This window comes from Sinohyriopsis cumingii, chromosome 7, assembly GCF_028554795.1.
Source record: "Sinohyriopsis cumingii isolate HCF-2022 chromosome 7, ASM2855479v2, whole genome shotgun sequence".
Lineage (NCBI taxonomy): Eukaryota > Metazoa > Mollusca > Bivalvia > Unionida > Unionidae > Sinohyriopsis > Sinohyriopsis cumingii.
Genome location: NC_142967.1, coordinates 72,597,955 through 72,625,367, shown reverse-complemented (window position 1 = coordinate 72,625,367; position 27,413 = coordinate 72,597,955). Strand labels below are relative to the sequence as shown.

The 27,413-nt window shown below is 33.4% G+C and overlaps 1 protein-coding gene across 1 annotated transcript in view; it reads right to left on the bottom strand.

The window, feature by feature from the left end:
• The window catches only part of LOC149795509 (dynein axonemal assembly factor 9-like), a 233,920-nt gene that overhangs the window by 182,984 nt on the left and 23,523 nt on the right, over positions 1-27,413 (bottom strand). The window contains exons 7-14 of the mRNA XM_089965307.1: positions 24,050-24,128; positions 20,009-20,036; positions 19,107-19,184; positions 17,708-17,766; positions 14,458-14,500; positions 14,127-14,176; positions 11,347-11,479; positions 2,729-2,810 (exon numbers count right to left, since the gene is read on the bottom strand). Of these exons, the coding sequence (XP_089821433.1) occupies positions 2,729-2,810; positions 11,347-11,479; positions 14,127-14,176; positions 14,458-14,500; positions 17,708-17,766; positions 19,107-19,184; positions 20,009-20,036; positions 24,050-24,128 (552 nt within the window). The remainder of the gene's footprint in view (positions 1-2,728; positions 2,811-11,346; positions 11,480-14,126; positions 14,177-14,457; positions 14,501-17,707; positions 17,767-19,106; positions 19,185-20,008; positions 20,037-24,049; positions 24,129-27,413) is intronic.

The following is a 27,413-nucleotide window of genomic DNA, read 5'->3' as shown; positions in this document are numbered from 1 at the left end:
CCTCTACATTGCCTTCATAGACCTGATGAAGGCGTTTGACCTGGTTAGCCGGAGTGGACTCTTCAGACCCCTGCAGAAGATTGGCTGCCCCCCACGTCTGCTTGCTGTCATCATGTCGTTCCATGAGAACATGCACAGCACAGTGTGCTTCAATGGCGCAACATCTGAATCATTCCCTGTCATCAGCGGAGTCAAACAAGGCTGTGTCCTTGCGCCGACGCTCTTTGCCATCTTCTTCTCCATGCTTCTCCAGTACGCATTCAAGGACTGCAGTGAGGGAGTGTACATTCATACCAGGGCTGACAGCAAGCTGTTCAACATCACCCATCTCCGTGCTAAGACTAAAGTCACAGAGGTACTCATCCGTGAAATGCTCTTCGCCAACAATGCAGCCTTGACATCACACACGGAAGATGAACTAAAGCAGCTGGTATGCCGCCTCTCCCATGCTTGTAAGGAATTTGGACTGACCATCAGTTTGAAGAAAACGAACGTCATGGCACAGGATGCAGACTCCCCTCCCTCTGTCACCATCAATGGGTACAACTTGGAAGTTGTCAAGAACTTCACATACCTTGGGTCTAACATCTCCAGCTCACTCTCCATTGATTCTGAGCTGAACAGCAGGATTGCCAAGGCAGCAGCAGTGATGGCCAGACTTAACCAGAGAGTCTGGAACAACCCCAACCTCACCGAGAAGACCAAACTGCGTGTCTACCAAGCCTGCGTGCTCAGCTCACTTCTCTACAGCAGCGAAACATGGACCACCTATGCAAAACACGAGAGGAAACTCAACAGCTTCCACCTGAAATGTCTGCGGCGCATTCTGCACATCCAGTGGCAGGACAAAGTACCCAACACAGGTTCTAGAACGCGCCAACATGAACAGCATGTTCTCCATTCTTAGCGAGAGGCGCATTTGCTGGCTTGGCCATGTCAAGAGAATGGACCCAGGGCGCATTCCCAAGGACCTGTTATATGGGGAGTTAGCAGAAGGTGCACGACCAATTGGACAACCACATCTGCGCTACAAAGATGTTTGCAAGAAGGATATGAAGACGGCAAACATCAATGTCAACAACTGGGAGAGCTGTGCAAACAACCGTTCCAGCTGGCGTCTAGCTGTCAGGCAGGGAGTTCAAAACGCAGAGGAAGAGAGAAAAATAAAACAAGCTGAAAAGAGAGCTAGAAAGAAGGATAAACAAAATCTTACTTTGGAGCTATGCCAACGTCTCCCGTAGATGGACGGATGCCAAGAGGGCAAGAGACATACGGCTTTTTTTGTGGTGAAACACAAACCACAGAACTGAATAATAATACATCAGGGGAGGGGGAACAGGTAGAAAAGTGGATTTTATTTAAATACTGAGTTCATCACATGCAACTGGTATTATGTTTGTGGATATGCCTCATACAAAAATATCATTTGTCTTGAAGACAGTTTGTGATTAATATTTCAAGTTTTGGCTTACAGTAACCACAAAATTCATGAAAAATTTGATTCCATTGAGAATTAGGTAATTTATTGGAAATCAAATATGGAATAAGATGCCCAATAAGGCCCAAGAACGTTTACCTGGCTGATATCGCCTGCCTATAAAGGTCCAAGAATGCTCACCTGGCTGTTATCAACTACACAATAAGGCCCAAGAATGTTCACCTGGCTGATACTGAGTGCCCAATAAGGCACAAGAATGTTCACCTGGCTGAAATTGCCTGCCCAATAAGGCCCAAGAATGCTCACCTGGCTGTTATAAACTACACAATAAGGCCCAAGAATGTTCACCTGGCTTTTATCAACTACACAATAAGGCCCAAGAATGTTCACCTGGCTGATATTGCCTGCCCAATAAGGCCCAGGGATGTTCACCTGGCTGAAATTGCCTGCCCAGTAAGGCCCAAGAATGCTCACCTGGCTGTTATCAACTACACAATAAGGCCCAAGAATGTTCACCTGACTGATATTGCCTGCCCAATAAGGCCCAAGAATGTTCACCTGGCTGATATTGCCTGCCCAATAAGGCACAAGAATGTTCACCTGGCTGATATTGCCTGCCCAATAAGGCCCAAGAATGTTTACCTCGCTGATATTGCCTGCCCAATAAGGCCCAAGAATGTTTACCTCGCTGATATTGCCTGCCCAATAAGGCCCAAGAATGTTCACCTGGCTGATATCGCCTACTAGTTCTATATTTTGTTTAAATCTGGAATGTCTTTATACCACAATACTTTTGGTAAAATTTGGTCAAAACATGATGATTAGGATTTTTTTAAAGAAGTCTTTCAAAGTTTTTTCAATTTTTAGTAACGGCACCATATTTGACAACATACTGGCATCATCTGTACCAACTTTAACAGCTATAATATCAGGATGCTCCCTGTCAACAAAATTTGAAATTGGACAAGCAATTTATTAGAAGTATAAAATAGCAGAATGTGCATGGATGACAGATAATGGTTTATGGATGATGCACAATGAACACAGAATGCAAGGCCATACCATAAGAAAATTTTGCCTTACAGCCATGTGAGCTAAAAATCAAATGCAATTCACTCTCATGAAACTAATGCATATTTTTATCATTATTAAAATTCATGGATAAAACTTAACTGTCAAACAAAGGCGAGTCAGTATGATTTGCATTTGATGAAACAGTGAACTTACTGAGTTTGTCATAAAATATGGAATAAACAACAACAAAGAACTATAGAAAATGACCTGTCTTACCTTGCAGAAGGTCTTTAAATTCTGTGATGAAATAGGTTCTAGAGCAGCTAATTGGACCTTTGGGGGACACTCCATGGCAAATCTATAAAGAAATAACAGTTACATGAGACACGGCTTGTGTATATTTGGTTCTTCTGTGTCATTAGTAAAACCAATTTTCTCAGCTTACATCCATTGTTCAGGATAGCCAAATGGTGACTAAGGATGCAAATCATGCTGTGGAAACTAACAATCTTTGATGATCACCCACTTGCATGTGAATATGCTCATAGGAATCAACCCAGAAGCACAGAGGTGAGCTCACTTTCCACCTGTTCTGTTTCAATTGACCAGATACAAACTGTCACCGATGCTAATGGGCTTGACCAATCAGCAAAACAACACGCATCTCGAACCACTTAGTCTTCCAACATTTTCTACCAACAATCATTTATATACAATATATTACCAATGGTGGACTTATTTAGTTCATTCGCTTAATATTTACTTGTGACCTGGAGCCTATGTAACTCAGAATACACATACCGTCTTGTTGCTTGTGTGAAATTTGTTCCATTCCCAAAATATTGTCAGGCTATGCAAACATCCCTAATGTAGATAAAAGTTTGTGATCATTCCCATGATCAAATAAACTTCAAAATATTGTATAGAAGTTACCATATATTCATATATAAAAATAGTCCATTCAAACAAATCTGTAAACATGCATTTCTGGACCCCATTGATTAAGGCTATTCGACCCATTAGGTTGTTTGGTACTTAAGAACAGTAGAAGTATTCTTTCCCATAATAGTATTGACAGAATCAGTATTGGACTGAAAATTTAAGTATATGTAAAGATGCATGCTGAATGTATCAATCATGTAGCACCTGAATGTAGGGGTGCAGGTGGGGAGTTCTTAGGCATAAAAGTTATAATCCCTAACCTCAGTATCCTTTGAAATTAAAGATCAAGACAAATACGATAAGCTTTGTGACTTTTGCTGCTGATGTTTGCATGGTCATGTATAATCATTGTGATTGCTGGGACCTGTGCTGACTATAAAATATCCTGGCAAAAATTTTGACCTTAATTTCTCAATTTTGGAAACATTTACCAACTTTACATATCATTCTGTTCTAAAAAACCTCCTGCTCTGGCACTGGCAAACAGCTGCTTTGTGAGGTAGAAAATTCTCATGTAAATCCTTATGAAGAGCACATAGTACAGACAGTGTTGTAATGTCTGTCAGACAGCTTCCCAGAGGTTTCAGTTGAGCAGGACCAAATTATTGGTAGTTGGAGTTATTTTTCATTTTCCATCTGGTCAATTCCCAGATTGTTTTAACATCATAAAAACACTATATAATAAAGTGTTCATAACACAAAGGTAGATCTTCCACATTTATGTATATTGTATGGTCAATTACAGATATTCAAATCATCCAAATAGTGAAATTCATTATAAGAAAGCTGTAACAAATCTAGCCTTCTTGTATAAATCATGCTGACAAAAACAAAACTGTGATCTCAAAATGAGAAAAAATCTCACACAAGATGCACAATATACACAACTGATATATTCCAAGTTTACTATTGACACTATTTACACAACTGATATATTCCAAGTTTACTATTGACACTATTTACACAACTGATATATTCCAAGTTTACTATTGACACTATTTACACAACTGAAGCATTTGTGGGTATCAATTTTCATGGTTGTGTGAAAAATGAGATTTTCATTTATATTTCAATTTGTGGATTGGAGAGGGGTTCTACTGTTTCCACAGAAAGATCAATATTAAAATTTGTGGATTGGAGTGGGGTTCTATTGCTTCTACAGAAGGATTAATAATGAAATTCCTGGATTGGAGAGGGGTTCTATTGCTTCCACACAAGGATCAGTACTTAAATTTCTGGATTGGAGACATACATTTTCTGTTCAGTGCTTGTTGCCATGGAAACTGTGTGAAATATCAAAGAAGATAGGCAAATGTTTCTTCTATTCCATGCATCTTCCATTGATAAAGTATATCGATAAACTATTCACTAAATTTAAAGTGACATTATGTATTATTATTATTATACTGCCATGAAGTTGCATAAAATATCATTTCAGTTTGTTACAAAATGACCCAATATAAACCATGACAATCCATGATGAATAAATCGGACTTATTATTGAACAAGAAACTACTTTAAGTTTCACCGCAAAGATAAGATAATCATTGACAAAATCAAAAGCTCTGAATCTTTAAAACATTGTTTAATATTGTAGGCTGATATGATTCATTTTGAAGCCTTTCTAAGTGAAATATTGTTTAATGTTGGCTGGTATGATTGATAATGAGGCCTTTCTATAGGCTTGAGTTCTCATGTCCACAGAAATTATTGGTGTTTTTCCCCTTGTTCCTGAAAATGACATGTTACTTTTTTACATTATATTTCCAGGGCCCTGGTTGGTCAAGTGGTCTAAAGTACTCATGGGTTCAAGTCTTGGGCTTGACCAAAGTGGGTCTGTGAGAAAGCCTGCCAATAGTTCACAAAGGCTGGGGGTTCCTCCTGGGGTTTTCGTAGTTCTTCCTCCAAAAAATATAATGTCTGCCATGTTTAGCCCTTCGCATGCTGTAAAACAGCATTAAACCTACAACATCATTATATTTCCCTTCAGACATATGTGCTTGCATGCATATGTATGTGCAGACAAACATACATTTCACCAAAAATCTTCATCTATGTTGTGTCCCCTCAATCTTGAAAATAAATTCAATAACTTATTTAAAGAGTGCATATGCTGGTCTCTCCTGTATTAAAAATGACTTTCAACAACTCTTTCAAAAAAATATATATAAAGTACACATGTCGGTACATGAATCTAATAGTAAAGCAGTCGTAATATTTGTTGCTCCTACACGTTAGCTTTTTCATTTAAATTCCTAAAAAGACATACAGAAAATGCAGAGTTTAAAGATTACAATTACCCATTCCATAACTTGGTTTGTCTTACTATGCAATCACACAAAAATAAATAAACACCTGAGCCATGTACATAACTTAAGTTCAAATTTTGAATAGGCAAAGAATGTAAGAAAACAAACTGAAAAAATCTCCTCCCTGTTGTTTCTTCTGAATAGTTTCAGTACAATACTTGTAGGAATAAAATAAAATACTGTTCTATTTTTTATGCAATGTAGACTGTAGAACTTTAGAATTTTGAGTGTTTGGCAACCTTGTTCCACAATGATATTTTGATGACAATCTGTCTAATAAGAAATGCAGAGTCTGCACATATCTAATTTGGATTATGAAGTTGCTACATACAACATTTATTCAGCATTTTCCAACAACAGCCCATGTTTGATGGTCATTTTTTGGTATGAAATAGAACTCTACAAATGTAATGAATGCAGAAGAGTTTCATTTTAACTTAATCAATGAACATGGCCTGTTTCTGGCAGATAAAAAAGAAAAGGATGCTGTGCAGTTAACCTCAGCAGCTGCAGCAACTCCTTGTACCATGCTGGACCTTAGAGCTATTAGTTGGCATAAAGCTATTGCAGAGTTCATGGCAGTAGATGTGCAACCATTTTCCGTTGTTAAAGACATTGGATTTCAGCGTCTGATGGCCAAGGCAAAACCATGCTATAAAATTCCAAGTCAGAAGTACTTTTCCACATCTTTGATACCTGACATGCATAAGGAGATACAAAGCAAGGTGTGTGATTTAGTTTCGGCAAAATCTGACCTTAGTTTGACATCTGATGCATGGTCAGACCCGTCCATCAGCATAGCCTTGTTGAGCCTTACGGCACACTGGCTGATGGAAGACTTTCAGTGGAAACAGGTGATTTTAGCAGCAATGCCTCTGGATGAATCACACACAGGGGAACATTTGGCGAGCAAACTGGACAAATTATGTGAGGAATACAACATTCCCAAAATTCATATCCATGTTCTTCTGCATGACGGAGGTGCAAACATGGTTAAAGCAATGCATCTGGCTGAAATCAACAGCATCACCTGTTTTGCACACACACTGCAGCTTGTTGTCAGTGATGGCATTCTGTCGCAATGAGCTGTCAAAGATGTTTGGGCAATCTTGCGATCCAAAGTCAGCAAGTTCCAGCACTCCATCCTGGCACAACAGCACCTAGAAGAGCAGCAGGATAAATTTCACGTTCACAGGTTTCAGTTCCCCATCTTGGCCAAATTAGGTAGACGCTATTTGTCTGCACTAGCTTCAAGCATTCTGAGTGAGCAGCTGTTTAGTGGTGCAGCCAGATTTTTTCTGATCATCATGGATCGTTATTTGGCAAGAAGGGAGAAATGTTACTATTGCTTAAATACAACCTACCTCAACTAGGCTTTCAGTATTAGCTGCAGCCAGCATACAGTGACGTCTAACTTTAGTCTTAAAGCATACATATTATTAATTTCAATTATTATTGGGCTACTGTTATTAACATTTTTTAGTCATTTATTGAAATCTAGTAATGGTGACCTGCATCAATGAATGTAAGTTAAAAGGCTAACTTAATACATTTTCATTCATTTATATCTCGAATTTGGCAAACCATAAGATTTCATCAGTGTTAGTTTTAAAGTTTTTCAAACTTTATGTTTGTGTGATCGTTTTCTATAAATAGCAATTAACTTCTTTTTTTTCTTATCCAGTTTCTGTTTGTTTTTGTATAGAAGTTCAAATTCACTTGCTACATAAACAACCTATTTATAACTCACACGGCAAAATACCTGCTTGCATTATACTAATATGTTTATGTTTTTGAACAGTCATTGTTATAAAACAAATAATAATGAAATAATCGGTCTCATAATCAGTGTTGGCAATTTTAATAATTGGCTATATGCAGTATTGGAATACTCGGCAAAGAGTGACATCAGTACAGCTTTAGTTGTAGTAACTGGGACTAATTAATACAGCTCCACTGCAAGAAGACTCTAAAATTTTATGAACTGTAGTTACTAACTGGGAATAATTAATACAGGGCCTCTGATTGGCAGATTGCAAAAATATAATGACTTTTATTAAGTAACTGGGACTAATTAATGCAGATCCTCTGCAAGCAGACTCTAAAATATTATAACTTGTAGTCAGTAACTGGGATTAATTAATACAGGGCCTCTGATAAGAGGACTTTAATTAGTATTACTTGCACTAAGTGGGAATAATTAATACAGGGTCTCTGATAAGCAGACTCTAAAATATTATGACCTGTATTAAGTGGGAGCCTCTGATAGTCAGACTGTAAAATAGTATGGCTTGTAGTAATTGGGACTAATTAATACAGCTCCTCTGCAAGCAGACTCTAAATATCATAACTTGTAGTTAGTAACTGGGATTAATTAATACAGGGCCTCTGATTGGCAGACTGTAAAAATATAATGACTTGCCTGGTAAAATGAACTCCAAAGTAATTTCCAAAATTTTAATTTAAAGTTAATGAAGAGTTACATTGTCCAAAATTACCAATTCTGTTGACTAAAACTTATTTTGCTATTATGAGTGATATCATTCTTGAATGAGCCAATCAATCACTAGTGCAAAAGTGTACTGATTGCAATGTCATTAAAAGTTAAAATTTACATTTTTTTGTACTGAATATGGTTACAAACTGTGAGAAAAATAACTGGGACTACTATAGCATTTATTTTTAAATTTCATAATGAACAAAGTGCACAAAATAGGGATCAACCATTTATACTGTATGAAACCAGGAAGTATAAAAGAGTTTTTAAGTCCTACTGCTCATTCTAATTCCTTTCCAAGCATATTACAAGCAATAAAATCACCACAAATCCTTCTAAACTTTTATGATGGATAAATATGAGCAGAGAGAATACAATTTTTGTTAATGGCAAAACATAATGTAACATTTATGGGGGTAATGTCCCTTCAAACAAATGCAGCTTATTTTTAAAGAGTTCTTGCTGATAATTTTGACAACAATTTGGGATCTAATGTATTTATTATTTTAATGTGACGAAATCTGAAAATATGTTGCACATACAATGTAAATCCACCATAACATGATGGTCATGGTCCACAAAATGTTATCATGCTATGTACCAAACTGTGCTATAACCAACCAAGTCAGTTAGCTGAAGAAAATAATCCATGCACTAAATAAATGACCGGGGGAGAGGGTAATAAAAGTGGTGCAAAACTATTTGCTTCACAGGCACATTTACCATCTTAAATCAATGCATATTCAAAGATAAATAAGTAGTGAAGATTGCATATATAATATTTTACTTTATTCAGAGAGCCATGCATTGGTACATATATACACATGTCTAGTTAATAATTAACATATTTTTATGGAGAATGGATGACATTATTCACTAGTCAACTGATTGTGTGGTGATTTAATAATACTGCCAAGCCACATGCACGTGTTGACAGCTTTCATTTCATTAATGTTTTGTAAGTTATTGGCTTATGTTTAGCTCTGAGATTGACTTTGATGATTAGCAATTACTTATTTTAACTGATTTATAAATTCAGGTGAGAATCTTTTATCAACCACCACATTGTCCGGTGCTTGGTTGTGTGTGCAGTTTAATGAGCAAACATGTCAGCTATTGTTTGAGCAATGATTGCACTTAGAAGACAGACACAAAGAAGACTTAATGGCTTTCTTGTTCATGGATCAATAATAATAAGATTAACAGTTATAATGAGCTAACATCTTTGAAAAATAAAGTAAGATAAAAATGCAGAGCTTTACTATTGACACAGTTGAAATGAAGATGCACAAATAAAAATGCTTAACAACTAAATTCATATAAAGAAAGATGCAACAATTGTAGTCATGAAATGAAGATGCAATCATAACACTTTTTTCTTCAAAAAGACAACATATCTTGCCAAATTATTAAATCAAACACTTATCTTGGCATTAAAGCCTGCCCAATCATGTTTTATTTAAGTTCATGCTCAATATCTTTACACATTATTTTTTGTACTTTGAACAAAAGCTTTTTTTTTCACATAAAAAACAAATTATGAAATGTTAGGAGTCATGCCAAATTCATGTTATATCCAAATATATGCTGTAACGAAGCATGCTAAAGCAGGGTTTCACTGTAACTCCATTGAACTCCCAGATAGTACACATTCCCTTTTGATATGCAAATGTGGCTGCCAGTTAAGATCAAAGGAATAGCAAGGATTACTGTGCTCTTTGACTAGAAATGCCAGGTGTACTTACCTATGCTAGAGGTTGTAATAAGCTGTAACATTGTTCTAAGAAAAGAAATCTATACTTTCTACAACAGTTACTCTAATTCTAAATTAAAATATTAAATTTGAATGAAACTTATTACAAACAAAAACATCTATTTCTCTACATTCAGAATTTTTTAATTTATTTTGTGATGGAGTAAAACTAGTGAAAAGCCCTAATTTTCATATCTAAAGGGAATGGATCAATGTTTAGTGGGACTGAAAATGTGTTTCCTACCTCTGTACATGTAAATCCCAGCCATTTGTTTTCTCTTTTTTCTCTTAATCCATCAGTGATTATACTGATGGTAAGTGACAATAAGCATCTAAATTTCTGAAATTTCTACCCAATCACTGTTCATTCCATAAGCAACTATTAACTTCCTATATAATAATCTTGACATCAGAGACATATTTGTTCAAGTGTACCATCACTCCTGCATAAATATCAGGAGCAGGTAGTACCTGTGCCAACATTTGTAGGGGCTATACTAATAAATGCAATTATTCATAAGTGATGGAATATGAAAGAATAATAACAATGAATATAGGATTTTTAAATAAGGAAATTTAAAAAGTAACCAACGCTTCCATATCTGACCTTTAAGTAAAAAATAGGTACAGGCTACAACAATGATATCTTGCTTTGGGATGAATGTGTGTGTAAAGTTTCATGGCATTCCACCAAGCGGTTTAGGAGCAGCAACAACAAACTTTTGCTAATGGATGGATAACAGATGGATGGATAACAGGCCATCCCAAAAAGGCATTCTGGGCTTATGGTCTTTCATCAGAAAAGCTCAAAACTGAGTTTCACAAAGCTGGTGCAATACACTTCAACAACCCTCAGTGTCAACAAATTTATGTGAAAATGTCATTCGTTGGATTAATATACAACTGCCCAATATGTACCCATGATTTAAACATGCCCTAATTTTTCTGTCTTCTAAATTAAGTAAATTATGAAGGATTCAAGAAGTTTCTCACTGAGGAAGTGTCAAGCACCTGAATTTTAAGTTTAGTTGGAACTGCAACATCACTAGCCTGGGTGGTTTGTAAGAATTTCGTCCCTATGCTATATATGTAGCATGCAAGTATCAGGTTGATCTGATTGTACTAATAGCCAATAAATATACCAATTACTGGTACTGGCAAGAACAGTATATCCCATCAGACCCCAGCATTCTGTATCATCATTATTTCTTTATGATAACTTAGTTTTCAAACACTGATGTGAAGAAAAAAAGGGAGGGCTGGCCTTGCTGATACCAGGAGAATTGTCTGCCAGCTCAGAAGGTTCACATTTGTGTACAAAGTGGAATTTGACAGCCAATGGGCCATATATATTGACAAGCACAAAACTTATATTATACCTTTTTTTACTTACCATAAAGTTAGCACCTTTAAGACCAGCAGATTTGACATTAATGTTGCTTGATTTGCCTCCATTTATCACTTTCTGTAAATTCTCCTTCTCACTATTGGGTCCAAATACTACAAAAGGAAACCTTTTGCTTTCACTACAAATGAAAGAAAACCTCTATTACATATCCAAAGAGATAAATGTTCATTAGAATCACATTTTAATAACACAATCAGCAAAGGTATAGTATAAAAATAAGGTAATAAATGAAAAAATCCCAAAGTTGTTTCATTTTATTTCTGTTCAAAAACATTTCTGCATCTTGTATTTAACAGAATTTATATAGCTGCACTTTTTATCATTAGTTTCAATGCTGTTTATATCAAATACAGTGTTAGAAAACTGAAAAATATTGTCCATTTCTGCCAGATACATGCAATATTCTGTAGTTAAAATGTTATATTTTTCAGTGAAATATAGATATAGAATTATAGGTAAATGATAGATAAAGGATATTTCTATATTATTTAATCAATAAAAGACAAAACATGTTCTAACTGCATTGAAGCAGCAACTTGTGATTCTACTGTACTGATTATGCATGAGGTGTGATTACCATGGATTTTGTAATCAGGTGTATTTGCTAGGCCTTTGATTTTTTACTGATTTTGAATGACATGTAACTGACACAAGTTTGATACCCAATGCCCTCCTTGCTATGCCTTCTTATTTAAACAAATGACATTATTTATCTGGCTTTAGCACAATAGGTGATACAAATGTTGTGATTGAGCTAATTTTTCAGGTGACCACACACATGAAATGCCATAACCAATTAAATGTTGTAACAAAGGAACATTATAAGAAAGCCTTTGGAATACATGGTAATTAGAATTTGTCCAGGGATATTAAAATTATAAACTCTAACTGATACAATACTGAAGCCAAGAACATAATAAAAAATCTTCACTCTATGTCGCTTTCTCACTAAGTGATGTTCCACACAAAGTTATTATATCTTGCACACTTTAATCCATCCAATAAATTAAATCATCACTGACGTAAATTATAATCAGTTACCTTTGTTTGTTTTGTGCACCATGACAAAACACTAATTTCACAAGAGATTCATAGCTTACATAAGGATTTAAAATAGGGGACTAATTTTTGTTTGGCCAGCTTGTATAAATTAGGGTTTGAAACATCTGTTCCCACTTCAGAAACAAAATTTGGATTAGCCAGTTGCTCAAGTCATTGAGACCAAAAAGACAGTCGGCATATGGAAGAGGCCTGTGATGATCAGGGAATCAAAAGAAGTTGTATATGGCTTTTTTGTGACCCAGGAACTGAAAGTTTCCAGGTTTTACAGACCAGACAAGTTTTAAATAATGAATGACTCTTGACATTAATGAAAAGGAATGCAGCTCATATAGCTTCTCAAACAAGAACTTTTTTCACCTGAGATAGCTTTAATTCATAGACAAATAGATTAAGATCTGAAACTACTCTTGTCACACTGGCAAAAAAAAGTGACTTCCATTTCTGCTGCGATAGTATGACTACTTTTCCCACCATCCAAGAAATTAACTGCTTTGAACCTTTCCTATATGGATAAAAACTGCCTCACTTTTAAGGCAGGTGACTATTACACACAAAATTTATACAGAAAATTTTCCAGAGGGAAATCAGAAAGGACACTGTGACCATGTGACCGCTTTGTACAGGTGACTGTTATGACAGGGTTAATTGTAAATGGTACATCCATTCCTCCAATTCCAGAATCTTGGAATCCTCCAATATTTTTGGCCTAAACATTAATCATAAATATTAGATTTCCTCATGAATTTCCTAAGTATCTATCCTTTCTCTTCATATTTTACACCATTTTTCAATGCTACAGTCTATACAACTGGTTTTTTGTTATGCACATTATTTTTACATTGAGAAACAAAATTCTATGTACCAATATATCACTCTGGTCTGGAAGTACTTTCCTTTCTACTTGTGTCCACAAGTTAAAAAAACTTCTATTCAAAATTACATTCATTAAAAGTTGTATATTTAAAAATTTTATCAAAATAATTTGGAATGCAGAAATTTTTTAACAACAAATCTGAAATAATTCTGAAAGGTCCATAATGGTTGGCATCTCAAGACAGCCTGATACAGTTCACAAAAAATATTATTACATTGGCACATAAACCTAAGTAAGTCATCCACACACACAGATATATATATATATATATATATATATATATATATATATGTATGTATATATATATATATAAAGTTAAAATGTCTAGTTTATGTGATTTCTGTATAATCATCCTAACAAGGTTTAACCAAAAAGGCCAACGACTACAAGACAGAAAAACTTGTAAAAATTCAAAAGATCACTAAAATGGCATGAAAATCTACTTATAAAGTAATTATAGAAATTTTCTTAATTTCTTTAGCATACGTCAAAGAGTTTCTACATTGTAACTAGGTTTGCAATAAAATAGCTGAAGTGCAAAAAAGTCACTAAACAAATTCAAAACTTCCAGATCATTCAGATAACACTTACTCAAGTCATCTAAATATAGACAGAAGCATACTTAGAAAATGTTATTTGTTGATGCCAGGTGGTTTTTGCACAGTGGTGCTAGAAGGCTTACTGGGATGGATGGACAGACATCAAAGATGCACTATATATATATATATATATATATATATATATATATATATATATATATATATATATAATTTTGTTTTGTACTGATCATTAAACACAAAATCACAGTTCAGAGAAAACAAGAACTTACCCATCTCCTCCTCCTCCAACCTGGCCATGGGCAAAGTAACTCTTCAAGGGCTGGGAAAATACAGAAAATTTCATTATATTTTTCTTTAGATTCTCCCATATTTTCGTTATTGCTACATGCAAATAAAGGTACAATTTTACACTTATAAGATTATTACCATCAAATACCACATATAATCTACAGCCAGGTAAGGTCTGGAAGTAAAACTTTGGTCTAACGCATTTACTACAAATAGCAAATTTAGAAGACTGGGGACAAAACTCAAAGACTGCACTTTTGAAAAATATGTTAACAAACTGTATTAATTATACCAATACAAATAATAACAAACCTCACAAACTTTGTCTTCTGTAAGGGCTTTTGCATTAGATGATCTGAAAGTAAAAATGTTTTCCTTGCATAAAACAATATTACATAAATGAAAATTGCAAGATTCAAGCTGAACATATTCAAAATCATGATGACAATAAGCAAATGCAAGGATGTTCATGGGTCTGCTCAAAATCAAGTTGATAATAAACAAAAATAGAGGGACTTAAACAGCTTTGCTCAAAATCGTGTTGACAATAAACAAATATAAGGACTTGCAAGGCTCTGATCAAATTTAAGTTGAACGTAAACACACTAAAGTAAAGATTTCTATCCAATCATCAATATTGCTTCAGTGATGATTAAATTTACAACATACGTCTTCGTCATGAGTGACAATCTTGGAAATTTGGAACTCAAGTTTGGAACTATTTGGAAGAATGACTAACAAACACAAACAATTTAAAAGCAGAAAGTATCTGTTCATGGCACAAAAATCTTGGTAACAGTTATATAAATATAATTCAGACTATGTTAACTCGTCATGAAATGCAAAGTATCAGCATAACCTTGTTGAACCTCTAACAAAAGTGGGTCAAATTAAGCAACATTTGATAAGCTTCTGATTTCTTCCTCAATAAATGTTGACATGCACAGACAATGACTGATTTAATTTAATTACATATGTAAAATAAAACACGTTTTTTCATGAAACTTGAACATGTCCAAAATTATGCATTTCTTTTTGGCATTGCCTGCTATGAGACATCTTTCTACTTTGTATATCAAGCAAAGCACAAACATCTGGGTATTCGCCATTCTTCTTAGTTGTTCATTACATGTGACCATGTCTACCATGGTCTATCTTGTTTATCTATTTTAGGGGTTACATTTAACCATTTGTCAGTTTTATCTTTCTTGCCCATTATTTAACCAGTCAAACAGGTCTGGCATTAACACTCATAAACAGAACAAACTATACAAAATATTACTAAGACACCAGATTTTTTATTTAAAGACCGTAATCATTGGAACTGCAAAAACACAAGCTTACTGAATCTGACTTGATTTGAAACCAAAACTATCCTTTAAAATAGTCATGTTCTAGGATGAAACTGTCTGACTGATCTGATGCACTGTTTATCATATTCTCATATCATTCCCAGTTAAAATTAGGTGTTCCTCAAAACACAATTTTATGTATAATACAATAGAATATTGATGACTGATGCAAAAGACTGACCCAAAGAAGCAAAAAAAATCTGTCCTAAAGTTTGATGATACATAGTGGAATGATCTTAGAATTACAACAAATCATTCACCTATTTAATGTCTAACCCCTCTTGTCCAATGTGGGTATGGTCAATTTAATCTGAGCTCTAGATATCAGCATATTATCATACAAACTGGCTAAAAATGCATTTGTTTTGAAAACGAAATCAAATTACAGATTGTTTTGATTTAACACAGTCAAACACTGTCAGCATGTTACACCTTCATTAAGCACAATTCATGCTCTATTAAGAATATATTAACTATCCTACAGGGAAAAGTTCAAGATGTTCCTTACACTTCTGAATGATAGTATTTGATCACTGTGAGACTCTCAACCCCACAGAGCCATATAATCATACACAACCTATATCAAGCTTGATCACTAGGACATTTGACACATTCTAAATGGCATGATTAACATACTGATAACTAAGGCACAGTCTGGTGTTCTAACTGAGTTTAACATTATTTACATTTCATCCAATTTTTAGCATTTATGATCCAGAGACATCAACCCATGAGTATGCTTAGGTGGGATCCATGGATCAATTTTCCAGAAACTATGCAGCCCATCCAGAATGGATAAAAATTTACAAAATTCACAAACTAAACTCACAAACTTTTAAGCTCTGATTGTACTGCATCTTCCCGTAAGCCTATACATATGTGTGTAATGTAGACATTAAGGTCTGTTGGTGTATCCATTACTTTATATCCAGAACCATGAATTCCTGTTCATGTATCCATTACTCTACATCCAGAACCATGAAAATCATGTTCGTGTATCCATTACTTTACATCCAGAACCATGAATTCCTGTTCGTGTATCCATTACTCTACATCCAGAACCATGAATTCTTGTTGGTGTATCCATTACTCTACATCCAGAACCATGAATTCCTGTTGGTGTATCCATTACTCTACATCCAGAACCATGAATTCCTGTTGGTGTATCCATTACTCTACATCCAGAACCATGAATTCCTGTTGGTGTATCCATTACTCTACATCCAGAACCATGAATTCCTTCAACATTTTTGACTACAGCAATAACCTCATCTCTTCATTTAAACTGCCGTATTTCACCTATTTGCTGTCTAATTGATTTGTTTCATGTTATGTTTTTTATATGGAAAAACTACATTCTATATACATGTCTACTGTACTGGTGCATAAGTACACTTCTTTCAGCATGTGTTCACGTAGTCAAGTCCTTGTCAAAATTTTATTTAAGAAACTTTTTTTCTGGAATTTTGTCTCTATATATTGGAATTCAGAACTGTCATTAAAATTCATAATAATTCCACAAATTCTGAAATTATTTTATTTTTTTAAAGTGTTAACATTTAGGTTGACCTTTCCTTCAACATACAATTTTAAAATATTTTCCCACCCATCCTCATTAGGACCATCCATGGGACCATAGGTAACATGGGTTATTATAGGTTCTTGTGATCCATGCTGTGGTAAAGTTGTTAAAAATGTGAAATTATCTTAAAGTATAATTTTAACCTAAGGATGTGACTCCACTATGATCACAATTCATGCTTCACATCCCCACCTTGTCCAACGCCCCAAATCTATCATCCATAATCATATTATGTGGCCATTTGGATAATATGGTAGGTTAAATTTTGTAGCTAGCTACTATGAGTTGAAATTTTGTCTAATGTTTAACATGCAAAACTGAGTTATTTAAAAATGCTAACATGTTAACCTTCTCTATATTTTTGAGACACCATCACCATCCATAAAGAACTGTCCCTGGGACTATAAATGACCTAACTTGTCAAAGATAAGTATGGTCGACAGTGTGGTTCTAACATGTCTACCTGCTATGCAGGCCACACAGCAAAACTGAATAAATGACAAAATATCAGACTTATTTTAAACTTGATTCAACATAATAGTCAAAGAAATGTGTCCTGAAAACTGCAAATCAGAACAGAATTATAGTTTATTTTACAAAAGGAAAAAAAAATGAACAAGGTACTTACATATCAACATTCAAAGTTGACAGCAGAGTATTCCACTGTCTTTCAAATCTGGGAAGATGCTGTCAATAAAGAAAGATCCCAATGAAACAAATATACTGATGTAACTTTGAATCTTTGTCAATTCTCCAGAATACAATGTGTCTTTCAGATATTAAATTCATGAAAAAACTTTATATGTCCATGAAGTTAAAAAGCTTGATTATAAAAGACTGAGCCACAATGCTTTAAAGGTATACCGGAAATAGACAGACTCTATCACACATACATAGGTCTGAGAAAGATCATTACATACTGAGTTGTATATCACAACTGATGTCAGAATATGATTATGTGTCATGAAACGTAAGTCTCAATAATATTTGAATCATAATAATTTTATGTAAGTAACAAAAGAGGTTCAATGACCATGTAGTCATAATTTATTATTTCCTAAGCACTTGCTTTCTGAGGACTATTTCAATTAAATTATGAGGGGGGAGACAATGTTCACCAATGGCACCATCAATTGAAATTAAATAAAATTATACATATAAAAAAACGTTATACGTAAAAAAACATATAAACAAAATAGAAGTTATAGGGAGTGGACTGCTAATTCATATCCTATAAAATTTAATATTAATATATTAAAAAATGAAAATAAATTCTTCAATAGATTGGCATATAAGCCACACATGCTTTCATTCATAAGAATTAGACAATATTTTTCAGCCTTGATGAAGAAATGTTTTGCAGCAGTTTCTTGAGTCTCATAATATTACAAGGAAGACTCCCTTGTCTGCACATAATAACACAACCTTGCACCTAGAGTCCATATGCTATTTTGTCAGTGGAAAATTAATAACAAAATAAATGCAAAATATTTATTGGCAACTAAAGTACATAGATTGAAGTTAATGAAATGTATAATGGAAGAAAATTAAATTCAATTACCACCCAATGGTCACATCTCAAAATAATTAGTACTCTATTTTTATTACCCCACCAGCAGATTGATATTCTCAGATAGACTGTAAAACAATTTAGTGTTTATATATATATATATATATATATATATATATATATATATATATATATATATATATAAACTGCATTCCCCTCTCTCAGATATACTGGCATTAAATGGAACTGCTTTCACCATTTAAATAAATTTACACTGCATTTCCTTATCATAACTAGCCATACTGTAGTAAAATTGATAAAGATGATTTATTCAAGAATACTAGAAAAATAATTAACTTGTCTGCCAATTCAAACATGCCATCTAGATGCAAACATCTGACAATAACTTTAGAAAATACATAGTGTTCTTCTGGTGTATCATTCCTGTTGCTACAATCAGATGGCAATTAAATATGTCATACCACAATATAAAATTCATCACTACATCTCTAATTACCTCACACATAATCATCTCCAATACTACTGGGTCCATAAGCTGGTAGATTTTCTGCAAGTCCTGGCCAACATCCACCACCTATAACAGTGACAGTTTTTTTTCATTGCTATTGGTTACTTTTAATAATTTTCTTTTTGTTGAGCAGATTTTATACAATGTCTTTTCTAAATGATTTACTGTCAATTCAATTATTTTAGAGGATATAAATTTTTGGGTTTTTTCAAAACATTAAATCAACTGCAATGGCTCACCATTGCAAATCCTCGCACTTTTCACTGCATATTCCCATCTCATCTCCAACCTGGTACTCACCCCCACTCCACCAATGGTAACCCAGGAGTCATATTACAAATCCATCATATATATCAATCATTCTGAACCCAGGAGTTGTGACCTAAACCTGGGTTTTCATGCTATTTTAAGTGGGTCACCGAGATCAACCGTAATAATTTGAATTTCCTACCCAAGTGGTTTTCTTAGCATCAGATGGATGACAAGGCTAACACCACAAACTTAATCTGGGTCACATACCAAAAAGTTTAAGAACCAATAATTTACATGATTGTTTGTTACATTGTTAAATTATGTCTACAGGCAGAAATTGAAAAATCAATAAAAATTTATATCCCATGGATAATTGAATTAACAACTGTCTTTGTTTTGTTGGATTCAGAATCTAACATATATGACCTGTCAGACAGCACAGTTGCTGAGCATTTACTTAATACAACTGTACAGAAAAAGTAAGATGATATTAAAGAATATGGTTATTATATCAATATGATCATAAAAGTAAACATGAAAAACAGCCATTATCACCTATCAATCTATTTATGATGTTAAACTTAATTTTTTGTTGGTTACACTCACACTTTGTATATAATTTGTACTTTTCTACTCACCTCATGTTTCATTGTGAAGAAGCCACCCCTGGAAATTAAAAACAGTAGTGACTGATAAATAGCACAACAAAATTCGTCATACAATGCAAGTTACCACTAAATATTTATCATACACATAGAAATGAGAATAATGATAAATTCATTTACTTTCCTGTCTACCAATTTTCACAGTCTTGTGAAAATCATATATTTGTTAATAGCTAAATTCATGGATTGTGAAAGGAGTCTTAATGATTCCATGGAAGAACAACTGTTTATTGAGTATTTGATTTCATGCGACCACAAAATCCATGAAAACTGGTACTCACAACAAATATTGAATTCACAGTACATAAAAAATCTCTTTCAATACTAAAAAGATCTTTAACTAGAACAAAACATATTACAAATTAAGAAATATTGCAGTGTTTATTACTATCTTCTAGAATGTTATGACATACAGCTCTGTCTGGTTCTAACATGGTAGTCAGGGTCTACAACCACCAACTGCATTATGTACCAAACTGCATTATATTGAGAACTGTGATATGTATGGAAGTGCAATATATTGAGATCAGCATCACATACTGTACAGTGGTATAACTAACACTAACAAAGTTTTTAAAATAAATGTGTTGTGAAACGGAAATGAAGACATAAGACTTTATTAGAATTTTCCCTTACTCAGAAAATTCAATTTTTTTTGTAATATCACACTGTCTTTATCAGTGACTACTGTTGATCATGTGACTTATACTGGTCATGCGATACAAGGAGAATGAATGTAGACCATTATAAGTCAAGTGATCAACAGTAGTCACTGATGAATGCAGTGTGATAATGCCAACAAATTTTTACTCTGAGATATCTATGCTCTGAGTAAGGGAAAAGCATAATAATAAAGTGTTATCCAGAGCAAGGATGCAACATTTTTAAGTTTTACCTTGTTTTCTTTTAATCCATATTGTTATACACTCATGTGATTTTTGAAATGAGGTCCATACTATATCCAGAAATGAGTTGAAATGAGATACTGTGTATGCTACAATGGGGGAAAGTTTTATGTTCATCATATACAATAGTTTGCATGAAATGAGAAAAAATGTATCTCATTTTGGTACTTAAATATACAATGGAATGAGTAATATTTCCAATTAAAGTTTTTGGGAATAGGTTCCTATGTATAACAAAATCTTATGAACTGCCTGAAGGCAATACAAGCAAGAGTGCTGTCAATAGTGCATTATAAATAAGCCTGCCCTGTTTTATTTATCATCATTTTCTTATTAGGCATAACATGGCCATGACATCTGGCCTTGGGATCCCAGAATCTATAGTATAATTTCCTGTATTACCCTAAATGCAAGTCATCCACAGTTTGTTCAAGAAAATTACTCGAGAATAGGTTATTCCACAAAGCCCATTTTCTTTGGGCCACAATAACTCTGAATTTTGATGCCAAAATCTATTATAATCTCCCCTACCCCAAGTGCAAGCCATCTGCAAAGTTTGTTAACTGTAGATGGTCGAGAGCCCAAGTTATTGCATGGAACTATTTTCCTTCTGTCAGCCACAATGACCTTTGATTAAGATTGATATGAAGTATAAATACAATTTTGGGAAGATAGCTCTAAAAAAACCTAATCTGACAAAGCCCAATTCAATATGGGCCACAAACTCTTGTCATGACAAAAATGTGTTTCATGAATATATATCAAATGGCTCAGATAAAATTAATTAGAGAACAGTGGGATGAATGGACCAATTTGTAACAAATGGGGACAACTCTTCAAACATTAATCAGATGGACTATTATTTTCTGTACACACTAAATTCAAGAATGTTCAAGTAAACAAACTTTTATGGACAGATGGATGGACAACAATGTGTAACAAAAGGCCAAAGAGGGCCTGATACCACTCATCTATAAAGATGACATATGTTAGCTTGTCAATGCAAATTAATACATGTATAGTATGTGGGGTGAAAAGAAAATCTTGGACCACATAGACGCTACACTGTTTATCAGTGTTGCTGTCAGCAGACCAATATATATATATAAAAACATGTTCTTAGAATAAAAAGGACAAGTCATTTATACAACCAGCACTATACCCTGGATTTCTCCTGGTTGCTGAGGACTAGACATTGAATCATAACTTAAAAACTGTTTACAGCCCACATTGAAAGAGTATACACTTGACATTATGAGCAGAGTTAATCAGTGCAGAAAGGATGGATTCCTGGTTATGTCCAACTCACATGGGACCCCACCCAAAGAGTCATAAGTGGAAACCACTGAGATCCCAACCCAAGGGAGCTGCATACTGGCACAGTGGTTAAAACATTAACCTCTTGACCAGAAGGTTGTGGGTTTGCTTTCTGATCATGCTTTTTGTTGTGATCCTCATTAATATACAAGGACTTTGCTCATACTAGAGCTCATCTGAGATATAAGGAGACAATCTGTTCAGAAACATGATCTCTACAGTGTTCACAAAGTCAGCCAATCAGATGTGAGATGACCTCATTATTCTTTGTGGATGTCACCCATAAATGAACTCATCTGAGATCTTAATTATAAAAGCTTACATAAGAGGTCTAATCAAAATCTGATCAAACATATGGCCTATACAGAGTCAGCAATCTCAACCAATCAAATGCAAAATCATCTCCATGATGTGCATGGGTGTTGTTCATAATCAAACTCATCAAAATCTGATCACAAAATATGGTTTCTACAGCGTCCACAATCTCAGTCAATCAGATGCAAGAGAACATCAATGCATGGACATTAATCCAACTCATCTTAGGTCCTGATGGTACTTGCTTACATGCCAGATCTGCTCTAAATCTGATCAGAAATAAGGCCTCTTGGGTGTTCACTAGCTCAGCTAATCACAAGCAAAATCACTTCACAAATAAGCAACATATTGCTAAAAAGGGAATCTTGCACACCAAATCTTGTGGAACTTTTTATTGTATTTTATGGGGGTTTTTTTTGTTTTTGCTAAATAGCTACACTAAATACATGCATCTTGATAGAATACTACTGCCAATAATATTACATATGAAATAACAATAATGATACTGCTAATAATAGTAATGCTTATGATACTTGGTGCACAGTACACAGTACCTGGCTTCAGAGGTCATCTGTCTACAAAGGCCACTTTGGCCTTTTCCCATGGGTGGCCACTATAGATAGTTTAACTACACTTTTAACTCATCATTTTGCTTTCTTGTTTAAATATACATTGAATGCAAGATGAAAAATTTTTCAATGCAAAATCAGGTTCTCCTTGACATATGTTACATGGTATCTGTTAATCCTTCAGAACAAAATACAAGATTTTGATAGTGCACAGCATACTATCATAATATCTTTGGCAACAAGGCAACAACTTTGATGAAAGGTTAACCTGGCTACAAACTTAATACATCTTAAAGCCAGTCGTGTAAATGATTTATAAAAAAAATTTAAATGGATTATTGAAAGAAATTAAATCTAAACCTTTATTCAATTATTTGACAATCGCAGACTGATACTAAAAGAAGAGAATTATTGAAAATAATGGTTGACTTGGCAACTTCTCTGATTAATCACTCATTATGGTCCAATGATTACTATTTCAATAATCAATGGGATTTTATGAGATCCCAATAACTGCTTAACGGGTAAGTATGACTACAGTAATGAAATTGTCTTTATAAGAGAAAGAATTAATTCAAAATTTAAAATTAGCAAGTTTCTGCCAAATCTAGCTGATATGAATGAAGTAAAGAACCAATTTTTTAAACAATATAACTATGATATTACCACTGAACCATATGCTGCATGAGGGTTTAGAAGCTTGAGTATGATAGGCTTTTGTTTTCACCAATCAAGAGTTATGAATGCAATAGTCCATTACCAGCTGTTTGCATAGTTTGCTTCATAAACCAATGAATGTTCAAAGAAACAGTAACCAAAACAAACAAAAAAATTTGAAGAAGTTCATTTGCATCTGAATGTTCAGACCAGTGAAATGTGTGAGCAAATGGTATTAAATATCTACTTACCCTCCAATGCCCTCCACTGCATAAGCCTGGATGATTGGCCATTTTTCTATAGCAAACTTGTCAAATGTTTGCAAATGACCTTAATGGAAAAATTCAAAAAAAATAAAATCATAACTTCTTTTTAGGAAATTATGAAATGAACAACAAAGAACCTCCCAAGTCAAAGTAAAGAAAAACATCAACATAAATAAGTTTGAAACATAAAATTCATTTACCAGGGAAATCCTAGTTTCTCTGTCATATGTCTGTTTTCTATACACAAGAAGAACATGCCACTGTCTATTACATATCAATTAGTACATTTCAATTTCAATGATGTATTGGACAACATTAATCCTTCCATTGTTTAGTATTGCAGTTCACAAAATTCATGGCTCTGGTTGCAAACTGCAAGAAATCAACCTTACAGAAATGGAACCAAAGGACTAACAATTTTAACAGCACCAAAAAATCCAACATGCACATTTTTTGAAAATTTTAAATGCAAGAATTAATGATATACCACATTTCATCTAAGTACATCAATTTAGAACAATTTATGAATGATATGTAGTCAAAACTTTCAAAAGATAGGATTAACTGAAAGAAAATAGTTGCATATATTATTTCAGTTTATTTATTTTGTAACCACGACAAAGTACATAATTCTTGTATGACAAGAATAACAACTTTACAGTACAATATGTCTTAAAAACAGTTTCTCACAATGAACCAAAAAGGAGAATTTGAAATGTATACCTTTGTGTCGCATCATTGAGAAACAATTTACACTGGTGTATTCATTTTGTATCATAAGTACCTTAAAAAGACTTGTTTTGTTTTCTTAATATTCCCCATATATCTGATACAAACAAAATACTTATTCTATAATGAATAGCTCAAAATTTTAGCAATTATCGGAATTTCTGTGAAACACTTGTCAACATTTACCATCTTGAATATCTTATATATTATAACCTCTCAATATCTGCAATGACTAAAATATAAATAGTCAAAATTAAAATTGCCTGATTCCGAACAAAGTCACCAAACTTTAAAGCTGCAAAAAATACCCACTATATGGTATGCCTTTTATTGTAAGCATCAACAAACATCAAGTGAACAAAAAGCCAAACAACAAGATTATAAGGAAAAGGAAATATCTGTGTAACTTACAAATTAGACTTACAAATGTTCCACATTGTCCAATTTTTCTCAGGACTAAGTTTGATAGATTGTAGTAATATAATAAAGGACATAAAGTGGCATTGTTTTGCTTCACTGCAAAGGTCAGAATGATGAATGCTTGATATATGGAGTATTAAATTTCTGTTTTAGATCTATTTATCAATGATTTTAATGTAGTTTTGATGTGAATACTAAAGACAAAAATGACTTTTTTTCTGTCTCCTATTTTTCATTCATTACATATTTCTGATTTTCTACATGCTTATACTTTTAAATATAATGAATAGTAATATCTTTTATCATGTAATAAACATAATCTTAAGCCTTGGAAAATTATAAATGGAATTAATAAAAGTCATTATGATATTGTTTAGGAAGCCTATGAGCATTCAAATGAAATTAGCACTTGTATCAAATCCTCTATAAAACTGCCATGGTGTAATACATATAGAATTCATGCAAATTCATTCTAAAATTTTCAGATTAAATTAGCACTTGTATCAAATCCTCTATAAAACTGACATGGGGTGATACATATAGAATTCATGCAAATTCATTCTATAAATTTCAAATGAAATTAGCACTTGTATCAAATCCTCTATAAAACTGCCATAGGATAATACATATAGAAGTCATGCAAATTTATTCTATACATTTCAAATGTAATAAGTGCTCATATAAAATCCTCTTTAAAACTGCCATAGGATAATACATATAGAATTCATGCAAATTCATTCTATAAATTTCAAATGAAATTAGTACTCATATCAAATCCTCTTTAAAACTTAAACTGGGTAATAAATATAGAAGTCATGCAAATTCATTCTATAAATTTGAAATGTAATAAGTGCTCATATCAAATCCTCTATAAAACTGCTAATGGGTAATATATATAGAAGTCATGCAAATTCATTCTATACATTTCAAATGTAATAAGTGCTCATATCAAATGCTCTATAAAACTGCCATAGGATAATACACATAGAATTCATGCAAATTCATTCTATAAATTTCATATGTAATAAGTGCTCATATCAAATCCTCTGTAAAACTGCCATGGGGTAATACATAATAGAAGTCATGCAAATTCATTCTATAAATTTCAAATGTAATAAGTGCTCATATCGAATCCTCTATAACACTGCCATGGGGTAATACATATAGAAGTCATGCAAATTCATTCAATACATTTCAAATGAAATTAGCACTTGTATCAAATCCTCTTTAAAACTGCCATAGGATAATACATATAGAATTCATGCAAATTCATGCTATAAATTTCAAATGTAATAAGTGTTCATATCAAATCCTCTCTAAAACTGCCATGGGGTAATACATATAGAAGTCATGCAAATTCATTCTATAAATTTCAAATGTAATAAGTGCTCATATCAAATCCTCTATAAAACTGCCATGGGGTAATACATAATAGAAGTCATGCAAATTCATTCTATAAATTTCAAATGTAATAAGTGCTCATATCAAATCCTCTATAAAACTGCCATTGGGTGATACATCTGGAATTCATGCAAATTCATTCTATAAATTTCAGATGTAATAAGTGTTCATATCAAATCCTCTATAAAACTGTCATAGGATAATACATACAGAATTCATGCAAATTCATTCTATAAATTTCATATGTAATAAGTGCTCATCAAAAAATCCTCTATAAAACTGCCATGGGGTAATACATATAGAAGTCATGCAAATTCATTCTATAATTTTCAAATGTAATAAGTGCTCATATAAAATCCTCTATAAAACTGCCATTGGGTGATACATCTGGAATTCATGCAAATTCATTCTATAAATTTCAAATGTAATAAGTGCTCATATCAAATCCTCTATAAAACTGCCATAAGATAATACATACAGAAATCATACAAATTCATTCTATAAATTTCAAATGTAATAAGTGTTCATATCAAATCCTCTATAAAACTGCCATAGGATAATACATACAGAAGTCATGCAAATTTATTCTATACATTTCAAATGTAATAAGTGCTCATATCAAATCCTCTATAAATCTGCCGTAGGAAAATATATATATAAGTTATGCACATTTATTCTATACACTTCAAATGAAATTAGCATTTGTATCAAATCCTCTCTAAAACTGCCATGGGGTGATACATACAGAATTCATACAAATTCATGCTATAAATTTCAAATAAATTTAGTACTCATATCA